The sequence below is a fragment of the Ceratosolen solmsi genome, unplaced genomic scaffold (assembly GCF_000503995.2).
Source record: "Ceratosolen solmsi marchali unplaced genomic scaffold, CerSol_1.0 scaffold93, whole genome shotgun sequence".
In the NCBI taxonomy this organism is placed as follows: Eukaryota; Metazoa; Arthropoda; class Insecta; order Hymenoptera; family Agaonidae; genus Ceratosolen; species Ceratosolen solmsi.
In genome coordinates, this window is record NW_011948453.1 from 195295 (window position 1) to 206700 (window position 11406).

Below are 11406 nucleotides of genomic sequence, written 5' to 3' on the forward strand. Positions count from 1 at the left end.
AAAATATATTTATTTACCAATAGTTTGTTCCTAGCATTAAAAAAAAGTATTAAAATATTTACATATATTTTGACAAATCCTAAAAAATAATTAATTTTAATGTAATACTAAAAATTTTATAACATGTTATATCATATTGAAGAAAGGCAATCTTAAAAACTTTATAACATTTTATATAAATTAAAACATAATTGAAGTGTTTGTTAATTTTTTCATGAGAAAAATATTTAAATATTTAATGTGAATTACATAGTATTAAAATGTTTTGAAAATTCTATTCATTTTATTTTTAATATTACATCAAATAATATTTTTATGTAAAATGCAATAAAGGTTAACTATTAGTACCACTGTAATCGAAAAGGAACATATAAAAATAATCATATTGTAATCTATGTATTTTTTAGAATGATTTGTATGAAAATTTGTTTATCAATATTATATTAAAATTTAGAATATAACAAAATTATCCAAAAATATATTATTATTATTAATTGTGTTATTGTACATTTTTATAAAATGTTAAATAATATTAATTTTTAGAGTATACTTTATAGAGACCCTTTGAATGATAAATTCTAAAGATATCTATTATTATTTATATTAGAATTGTTAGTTATTTTTATTATTACACTACTTACAATTTTGATAAAAAATATTCTATAAAACTGGTATTCAAAATTCTTAAAATATTAAGCTTTATTCTTATTTAATGAATGTTAAGCAATGTTAATACAGATATAACATACAAAATTATATATATATATATATATATATATATAATACTTTATATCATTTATTTATAAATTCAAATAAATATTTGAATATGGAATTGTATTATTTTGAAATTGTTAATGTATCAATAAAATATGTCTAATTTAAAATGTTAATCGATTTTAATAAAATCTAATATATTTATTTTGCTTAATTAGTAAATATAAATTAAATTCATTTTTAAACTTATAAATTTATACTGTTGTATTCATTTAAATATTGCAATTTCCTATTTCAATATTTTATTATTTATTTTTATAAAACTAAAAGTGTTTAATATATAAAGTTAACTGTTCTAATATAACAAAATTTATTAAATATAAAATTTTCTTAAAATTTATTCAGGCTTGGAATAAGTAAAAAACCTAACTACGCTTTATGTTTTTTATTTAATTTTATAAATTACAATTATTATTGAATTTAAAAATTATAGAAACTAAAAATATATGGATCTTAATTAAAACTATTCGATTTAAAGTATAACTTAAATTCGTATTACTTTTTATTTGAGTTTTATATGAAATAATTGCTGATATCAAGTCCAAATACAAAAATGAATTACACAATTTAAATCATTAAATTTGTTTAAAAATAATTTCTGTTTAATGATTTAAAGTTTCCTGCAACATTAATATTATTGTAATATTAAAATGAAATAATATTTTTATCACCAATTTTACAGTATTTTATTAAAATTAATTAGTAATTGTTGAATACACAAACAAAATAAAAAATTTTAATCTATTTTTCTTAAATAAATTATTAAAAAATAAGTGCTTTTATTTACTCAATTAAATTAAAACTGAACATGCAATTATTCTTCACGAAATAACCTTAACCATTATAAAATGTTTTTTGGGAATTATTATTTTGTAACTAGAGTAATTAATTAAATAATTAATGAATCAGAAAAGGTAAATATTAAAAAAATATATTTACATTCAAAATTATTTAGCATTAAACAGTGATGAAATTTTAGTATGTATGTACAATTTTAATATTAATATTAATATTAATTTTAAAAACATTGACACAAGTAGTATAAGCAAAATACTACAACTAGAGTTTAAAAAAGAAAGATATCTAGAATAATTTTTATATTTTTAAGACTTTTCAAAAATAACATTCTATAAAATAAATAGATCCAGCCTATTCAAATTTTATACGATTTATTATAGTAAAATAATTCAAATAGTAAATAACTTTAGATAGTATTTGCTTAATATCAACTATAAATTGGTGTCGTTTTTAATTTTAAGTATTTAAATGACAAATACTTGTTTATGAAGCATAAGCATGTGTGCTTTCAGTCTTGATATTTATTTACGCATAAACAACAGTTACGAACTGTAAAGTTTCATGTAACAAATAATAATGCAGAATTTAGAAAACGCAAGCACAGTTATTTCATTTTAATATAATTTGTTACAAGTTAACTGAAAAAATATTTTATAAATTACTTATGTCTGAGACTGAAGTCATTTAATATATTTAATCAAAACTATTCAGGATTAGGAGTGTCAGATAGTTTTTCTTCAGTTACATCTAACATTGTATCTTTTTCTTTGGTTTTAGCATCAGGTACCCAAAGGCCACTATCAATGCATCTCTTAATATGATATCGTGCTTCCTCTTCCGGCATTACTGCAATTGTTTCTTGCAATAAAGGTATATCCTGAGCTTCAAAACATTTTTGCAAAGGCTAAAAAATTAGAATATATAATGAAATATTTGTTCAGTAAATATAGTGTAGATATTGTATAATTTTAATATTAGTTTAAGTAAATTAAAGAATATAGAATTTAAATATCAACACTAGGTAATGCTAAATTAATTCTAGATCAATTATACACAATTGAACATAAAATCATAATACAATTTTTGTTATTTGTTATGAACTACATTAATATGTAATATAAATATTATTTGTAATATAATGCATTAAATATTAATATAATATACATTAAAAAAGGATAATTTTGAAAAATATTTTTAATAATATAAAAAATATAAATATTTAATAAATTTAATAAATATTTTTAATAATTGTGTGCCATAACATTTTAGGTATAATAAAGCAATAAAATCAATATTTTGTTAAATAGTAACAGTAATATGAATATTATCTTTCCTGTAAGAAATTATTTAATTAAATCACCAAAAAAGTAATTGATTTATTAATTATAATCTTATAGATTAATCTATCAGTAGATTAATTTTTAGAAAATTATCTACAAAATTATAAAACTAAGGAAATAATCTCAATTATATATTTGTACAAAAACATTCCAATTACTTCAACAAGAAATATAATTTTAGTTAGAAAATAGTTTTCAATTTGTTAAACGGAATCTATATCTTTTATATTTAATTTGTAAAGATTTATTTTTCAAATATTAGTGTGATTATATATAATAGGATGAAAACAACAAAATATGATTTATTAATGTACCTCTGGGAGACTATCAAACACCTCAACTGGATCTAGACCTCCTGGTCCTAAACGAGCTTTTTTTTCTTCTTCTTCCACCTCTTTAATAGCTTCTGCAATTTTTTCAGCTGCTCTTTTACGAATTCGTTCTTTAAATGATCTTAATTCATCATCAAATGAATTTTTATATTCAACATCAGCTATTTGAATGCGACTAAAGAATGAACCTACACATGCTCGTGGGTCAACATCAAATTGTTTTGAAAGTTCTAAAATATATTGCATACATATGCATTGATGAGCTACATGTTCCATGAAATTGTGTTTCTAAAAAAATTATTATTTAATAAAAAAGATAGATAAATATTAGCATATTATTAAATAAAATTAATTACTTCTTCCATTTCTAGATTTATACACCAAATAACTAAATAATTCGCTGTATTTTCGCAAACTAAATCTAAATTTTCTTGTAAATACACATTACTATCATCATATCTTCTTAACATTCCATATTTTTTTATTTTCTTCTCATTGTCCTTTACAAATTGTTTCATTCGTTTTTCCTTTTCATCATCTGGTAAAGAAGAATCATCTTCTCTCCTTGCTAGTTTTGTATTTATAATAGTTTTTGTAAAACCATCTTGAGCAATGGTATCAACATTCCAAGGTGTAAGCTTATCTTTTTTCTTGAGATCTTCTTCTTCCTTTTTTATGTTTTCCTCTTGTTTTTCTAGATCATACAATGCTTTCTGTAATGTTTCTAAATCCGGTGTACTTATATTTTTACTTTCTAATTCAGCAACTTTTTCCTTGGTCTCTTTCAATTTTCTTGCAGTTCTATAAATATAACAGAATAATTATAATTATATAAGTTTATATTATTATAGAACTATAAGTTATAATTTAAAATTATTATTTAAATTTTATTACTCTTGTTTTTTTCTAATATGTTCTTGTTTTTCCTTTTCTCTTTCTTCCATTCTTTCAAGCCTTGCTTGATGTCGCCATCGAAATAATGATGGTGTATCAATATTGGGATGAGTATCATCTTCATCATCTGAAATCTATTTAAAATTAAATAAGTGAATTATATTATGATGAAATGATTATGTGTATCAAGCTATATATATTTTTAGAAAACCATTTTCATAAATATTTTATATTATTCTTATTTTATATAATATGTACAGATTTTAAGTTTCCGAGAAAATAGATGTAGTTACAGATATTAATATTTTAAAAACTTTGGATGAATGAATATACGATAAAGGCATTGGCACATTTTGTTTTTTTTTCTAGAAGTTTCTATACATTGTTATAGCATTGTTGTAGAAAACACTTACTTCGATATCTTTCCATTTACTGTAATCAACCATCTTTATTCAGTTAAAAATATTGGCTCGTTTATGTAGAATAGAAATAAAAAAATACCGGCTATATTTTCCAAAAGTCTTTTATTCAGACTACTTTATATATAATCACCTATGTATGCACTCCGTAAAATTATTTTATTTGTTAGCTATAGAACTTTATGAGTTTATTTAATTTTATAAAATGAATCTTACTATTCTAACTTAGAAATTTAATTAATTTAAACTGGATGGACGAATGAGATTGAAAATTTCAATAATTGATAACCCTCTAGTCGGCAATCTGTATTTTAGAATATGTATTATACACTATATATTGTGTATTAAAAAAGTAAAAGCAAAGTACTCCGATTAAAGTCATGCGCATTAAAAGTTTAAGCTTATTGGTTGTCGATGATGAGTTCAATATGAATTTTAAATTTCACATATAGGTAATGGAAATACTTTGTTTTTATAAATTTTATATTTATAAAAAATTCAACTTGTATATATTCGAAAAAATCAATAAATAGGCTCTCACTTTATAGTTTATTGAATAAAACAGTACATTATTTTTTCACATACTATATCAATTTAAATTTAATAAATCAGCACATTCAAATACCATATTCATTTTGTTATAATCAAGTCTAATAAAAAATAAATAGATATTGAATGATATTTTATTTATAATTGTAACAAACAATCAATAATTACAAATACATAATGTTAAGATGCAGTTAGACAAATGTTTGATTGCTGATTATACGCATCAATTTTATTATTTCAATCATAATAATATTTATATTTCCTACTACAGTTTATTGTTCAAAATATTCAATATTTTTTATTTAATGTAAAATATTTTTATAAATGAAAATATATTATGAATTATTATAATTATGTTGATGTATCAGTATTTACTTTCAATGATATTTACTAGCTATACTAGTAAGTGTTTTCATATAAATATATCAACAACTGAAATATTGAACACAGTGACTAAGAACTTGTTTCTACTTGAATCTTATGATCAATTAGTACTCAAAATTTCATTTTATAATATTCGACCAAAATTTATTTTATTCAAAATGATTCGTTAAAATAATTTTTCAAATGTCTTTTGAAGCTAATTTTTAAGTGAATGTTTTCGTGACTATTGAAAATAAATAAAATATCATGCATGACGATTAATTAATTGGATTAACATATGTTTATATAAAAATGAAACCATTTTTCGAGAACATTATCTTTTATAAAATACATATATCATAAAATTTGTTTTTAATTAATTAATTAATAAATTAATTAATTAAAGAATGAACATTGAATAAATGATTTCAAATTTATTGTACTGAAAATTATTTTGATGTATATTTTTTATATGATACAAATAAAATGTTTTTATGCTTGATGATAAATTTTTAAAATATTGGTTTTTATATTAGTATAATAAATTGTAGAGTGAAACGTTCTATTACAAATTTAAGAATATGTAACGTAATACTAAGCATGATTTTGCATACAATCATCTCCTTCTATACATAACAAAAAGCATATTTAGGCCCATCTTCTTGCGTATAATAAAACTTATTTGGTGAAATAAAGTTTATTTTTTGTGATGTTTCAAAGATAATAGGACTTTTATTGTTCATCTATTTAATTTTTTTTTTTATAATTTTTTAATTCTCAGAAGTTTTGTTGCACTTCATAAAATGCTTAATTCGACATTTCTATAGAATTCTATGTCGATATTTATAATGTATAGAAGTTAAACTAAAATTTAGAATTGTATTTTCATTTAAGCAACATTACTTTTGAATATATGCAATTAACACAAATATTACATCAACATCAGTTGGTTAAATTAAAAAAAAATTATATGATTCTCTATATAATTTATTATTACAAAATTTATTTCGTAATTAAAAATACAGAATTTTCTCTTTCATATAATTTTTCTTATAAATCATAGTAATACAATACGATCATGTTGAAACAATAATAAAATAATAAAATCTGTTGTTTGAATGCATTATTCATTTAATTTTTAATACTTTTATTATTGTTACAAAAACATTATCTAAACATTAATGTCTTATCGTTTTTCAGTCCCTGATTTCTTTATTTTTTTATTGTGACTTCCCTCCTTTTTTACTTATGTCGTTCATTTACAATACTTATTTTCAAAAAATTAATTTCAAATATAGAATTCAGTAAATAATATGTGAATGTTTTGATTTAAAAAATAATTAATTTGTTGCGTCAAGTCGGTTTTAGTGCTATTTTTATACCTTTGTAGTTCATATCTATATATACATTGATGTGATATAATTTATTAAATCAATAATTTAATATATTGACGAATATAAACAATATAAATTAATAATCCCATAAAGTGGTATCAGTATTTAGATTTAGTCATGTTGATTGACCAAGTTCGATATATTTTCTGAGAAATGTTTGTGCTTATAACAGAATTACAAAAATATAATTGTCAGGATATGATCGAACAGTGAGAAAGTGGTGAATTAGATTTATTTATGCTATTAGAGTGCAGGTTGTTTAATTTTATAGTCGGGTAAGTTTTGTACATCAAGTTTAAAAATAAATAATTGCATAAAATATGTGCTTGAAAATTCTATAAAAATTTTCTTGATTTTCTGTTTTTTTTTCATTACAAACAATTGCAATAGGGTGAATTAAATTAAAATTGTTAAATTTAATAAATAACACATATTTAAAACCATATTTGTGTTCTAAATTCAATATTTAATGATTGAATAAAATGCACAAGTGTCAAAATATTCATTAATATTATACATTATATTAGATATCTGAATTAGTGTTTATTATTGATCGCACCTTATATGCAGGCCTATTATCAATATGTAAATTTATAGACTATCAAACTATTAACGGAAAAGCATTGATTACTGTATCCCATTCTTAATATTTTTTATTTTAGTTCCTCAATTTACAGTTCTTTAAAAATGTATTAATTATCATTATTAATTTTTTTTGCTCCTGTATGAGTCCTAGATTATTCGATACATATACATATCTATCGTACGCACATTATTCTTGAAATGCTAAACCAAATTCGTAAAGTATACGAAATTAGTTGAATCTTTTCAGCTTAATATGAATCTTGTATGAATGTATTAAGGCGCAAGCGTTAAATAGTGTTCAAATTTCGAAATCGCATTGTTGTCTAAATTAGTTAAAATTAGAGAAACAGCTGTCTTCAGTGTTATTACCTGATCCAAATTATTCATCCATGATAACAAAAAAATGTATTTTATTAAATCAGCAATTGTGTAATATAAATATATTAAACATTATATGTATTTATTTTCTAGTAAATATTTATAAAGTATATATATATATATATTATGTATAAACATTATTTTACAGCTATAATATTTTGGACAACAAAAATGCTATTAAACCATTAAAGTAAGTTTTATTATATATTGTATTTACATACATTCAAATTAAAAATATTTTATTTTTTCATATGTAGATGATATCAACAAAATATTTATCATTCTTTTATGGAATGGTTATAGCATCTATTACATGGATTTTTAGTTTGTACCTTTACTTAAGATTGTCTCAAAATGTTAATATTAATCCTACAAACCTTATATCTGATTTATCAAATCCTCTTAAAGATATAACCTTTGATCAAAATCTCAAACAGGAACATAAAAATAATAATTATATTTTTAAAATTAATAATGAATTAAGTAATAATAAAGAGCAATATAGTTTTGTATTAAAAAGATATAAAAACAGTAAAAAATTATTGCAACAGTTGAATCCATTTCCAATTAAGCCAGCAATTAACATAGGCCAAGGTATTTTTGAAAAATATACAATATTGTATTTAATGTTTTAATAATTGTTATAAAATATTGTTTAGGGCTTGATGAATTGGGAATGGTAAAAAATGTAGAAGAACAAAAGAAACGAGAAGAAGGATATAAAAATTTTGCATTTAATATACTTGTTTCTGATAATCTTGATTTGCAAAGAGAAATCCCTGATACAAGACATATATTATGTAAAAATCAAACATATAATATTCATCTTCCAAACGCTAGTATTGTAATATGTTTTTATAATGAACACTATAATACTTTATTGAGATCTTTGTATTCTATTCTTAGTAAAACTCCAAATAATTTATTACATGAAATTATTTTAATTAATGATTATAGTGATAGTGAAAGTTTGCATGAGAAAATAAAAATGTATGTCAAAGAAAACTTTAATAATAGTATTAAATACTACAAGACTGAGAAAAGAGAAGGGCTTATAAGAGCAAGAATATTTGGAGCAAAGAAAGCTACTGGAAATGTTTTGATTTTTTTAGACAGTCACATTGAAGTTAATAATATGTGGATAGAGCCTCTGTTAACAAGAATAGCTTATTCAAAAGTAATTGTTCCAGTACCTGTAATTGATATTATAAATGCTGATACCTTCCAATATATTTCAAGTCCATTAGTGAGAGGTGGCTTTAATTGGGGTTTACATTTTAAGTGGGACAGTTTACCAGTGCATACATTATCAAAAGAAGAGGATTTTATAAAACCTATTAAGTATGTTATATAAAGTCCTAAATATAAATTTATTATGTAAAGATAATATTTTAATAAAATTAAATTTATAAAATAGATCACCAACTATGGCTGGAGGATTATTTGCAATGGACCGTGAATATTTTTTTGAACTTGGAGAATATGATTCTGGCATGGATATATGGGGTGGAGAAAATTTAGAAATATCATTCAGAGTAATAGATTAATTATTAAATAATATTTCTGATATAATTTATCATATAATTAATAGTTGATTCAATTATAAATTAATTAAATATTTGTAGATTTGGATGTGTGGTGGAAATATAGAATTGATTCCATGTTCTAGAGTGGGTCATATTTTTAGAAGACGAAGACCTTATGGAGGAAATGATCAGCAGGATACTATGTTAAAAAATTCCTTAAGAGTAGCTCATGTTTGGATGGACAAATATAAAAATTACTTTCTTAAAAATGTTAAAAAAGTAGATTATGGTGACATTTCAGAAAGGCAAGCGCTTCGTAAAAAACTTAATTGTAAAGATTTTGATTGGTATCTCAAATTTGTTTATCCAGAATTAACGTTACCTGATGATAATGCACAACGTTTGAAAAATAAATGGAGTAAACTTGATAAAAAAATAATACAACCTTGGCATTCACGGAAAAGAAATTACACAAATGAATATCAAATAAGACTTAGCAACTCAACATTATGTATTCAAAGTGAAAAAGATGTAAAAACTAAAGGATCAAAGTTAATTTTGGCACCCTGTATGCGAATTAAAACTCAGGTAATAAATATTGAAATTAAAAAATCACTTAAATTTGGTTATATATTATTTTCTTGAAACAAATCTCTATTTTTAGATATGGTATGAAACAGACAAACATGAATTAGTACTTGGTCAAATGCTTTGTTTAGAGGGAAATGAAAAATTACCAAAACTTGGTAAATGTCATGAAATGGGTGGTGCACAAGAATGGAAACATACTGGATTAGTAAATATAAATCATTTAAAAATTTTCAATTATTAACACACTTTAATTAAATTAATTTATTAATATTTCATTATATAATTTTAGAGTCGTATACCAATTTATAATTTGGCAACAGGCACATGTTTAGGTGTTTCAAATCCAAAAAGAAATATGTACATAACAATGGATTTGTGCTATAAAAATGGTAAAGCTACTTTAATGTGGGATATCATAAAATCAAAGTTACCATTTAGAAACATAATATGATATAAATAGAAATATTATTTTAATTTAAGTAAATAAAAATGTTCACAGATATAAAAGAATTTGTTTAAAGATATTAATTTAAAATTTTTATATTAAATTATATACACTAAATTTATAATAAATAACGTATGATATATATTTACTTTTCATCTGTATATTTATAGTTATCCTCAACTTAATTGAAACTAAAAATTACTTTAAAATTTAAATATCAGTTTTTTAAAGTATTCTTTTATATCGTTTTAACCATTTCACAAATAAGTAACATACTTTGTCATGAAATACATTTTTGGAAAAATTAAATGGTGTTTTAAATTATAATAAATAAATTAATTAATTGGAACAATTAAATTAAAAGAACTATAGAGTAATACGCAGTTGCATATTCATATGTTATAATAATCATACTCTTGGATATTTTATGATTATTTTTTATGTTTATTATAAAGTGTTTAATTTAATTTATTATGTATGAACAAGTGAAAAACATTTGAACTACTTGGATAATAGTTACAAATTATTTTTAAAAATGAGCAAATATAAATTTAAAATAGCATTAAAAATTAGTTAATATTAATAGTTTTGCATAAATATATTTTATGTTAAATTTTTTTTATTTTTTATATATTTTATAGAATTCATATTATGTAAAATTGTTTTAACAAAATATATTTATATTCAGTTATGAAAAAATATTGACTGTATATATTACTAACAACTGTAGCAACTACTATTTTGAATGCTCTTCATCTTTTATGGATTATAATTCTGTATTTAAAATGGTATATAAATTTTAAAAAAATTATTTATTTTACATAGTCCAGACATTGATTAGATAATATATTATTAGTGTTAATGTGCAAGGTTTGCACAAAGATGTCTTCAAACTACATTAATCATTTAAATTATATTAAATTTCACTATTTTTATTCATTTACAGTTTCAAAGAATATAAACTATAGTAGAAATTGAATACAAATTATAATTAAAAACTATATTTAAAAAATGAACC

At 21.2% G+C, this 11406-nt stretch overlaps 2 protein-coding genes across 3 annotated transcripts; one reads left to right on the plus strand and one right to left on the minus strand.

Annotated features, from left to right (window-relative positions):
- Positions 1 to 2073: 2073 nt before the first annotated feature.
- Positions 2074 to 4733, minus strand: Cdc37 (cell division cycle protein 37). The gene is made up of 5 exons (XM_011505201.1): positions 4552 to 4733; positions 4139 to 4272; positions 3601 to 4045; positions 3227 to 3532; positions 2074 to 2476 (listed from the first exon to the last, which is right to left on the minus strand). The coding sequence occupies exons 1-5, from the start codon at positions 4582 to 4584 to the stop codon at positions 2276 to 2278; spliced, it is 1119 nt and encodes a 372-aa protein (XP_011503503.1). The 5' UTR covers positions 4585 to 4733; the 3' UTR covers positions 2074 to 2275.
- Positions 4734 to 8083: 3350 nt separating this feature from the next.
- Positions 8084 to 10445, plus strand: Pgant35A (polypeptide N-acetylgalactosaminyltransferase 35A). Of its 2 annotated transcripts, XM_011505203.1 has the most exons (7): positions 8084 to 8420; positions 8486 to 8626; positions 8939 to 9167; positions 9244 to 9361; positions 9452 to 9940; positions 10017 to 10148; positions 10233 to 10445. In XM_011505203.1, exons 1-7 carry the CDS (start codon positions 8084 to 8086, stop codon positions 10392 to 10394), a joined length of 1608 nt encoding a protein of 535 aa, XP_011503505.1. In that variant the 3' UTR covers positions 10395 to 10445. The 2 variants fall into 2 exon arrangements, with proteins under 2 accessions (XP_011503505.1, XP_011503504.1); XM_011505202.1 differs by having other exon boundaries at positions 8486 to 9167.
- Positions 10446 to 11406: the final 961 nt, after the last annotated feature.

What these genes read in the sequence shown, in the direction of transcription:
- Cdc37 (XM_011505201.1), bottom strand. Translation starts at nt 4,584, where the DNA reads ATGGTTGATTACAGTAAATGGAAAGATATCGAA. An exon ending in GTAAATGGAAAGATATCGAA is followed by an intron (nt 4,273 to 4,551) that starts GTAAGTGTTTTC and finishes AATTTTAAATAG; the next exon opens with ATTTCAGATGATGAAGATGA. An exon ending in TAAATCTAGAAATGGAAGAA is followed by an intron (nt 3,533 to 3,600) that starts GTAATTAATTTT and finishes TAATTTTTTTAG; the next exon opens with AAACACAATTTCATGGAACA.
- Pgant35A (XM_011505202.1), top strand. Translation starts at nt 8,084, where the DNA reads ATGATATCAACAAAATATTTATCATTCTTTTATGGAATGGTTATAGCA. An exon ending in AGCAATTAACATAGGCCAAG is followed by an intron (nt 8,421 to 8,485) that starts GTATTTTTGAAA and finishes AATATTGTTTAG; the next exon opens with GGCTTGATGAATTGGGAATG. An exon ending in AATGGAAACATACTGGATTA is followed by an intron (nt 10,149 to 10,232) that starts GTAAATATAAAT and finishes ATATAATTTTAG; the next exon opens with AGTCGTATACCAATTTATAA.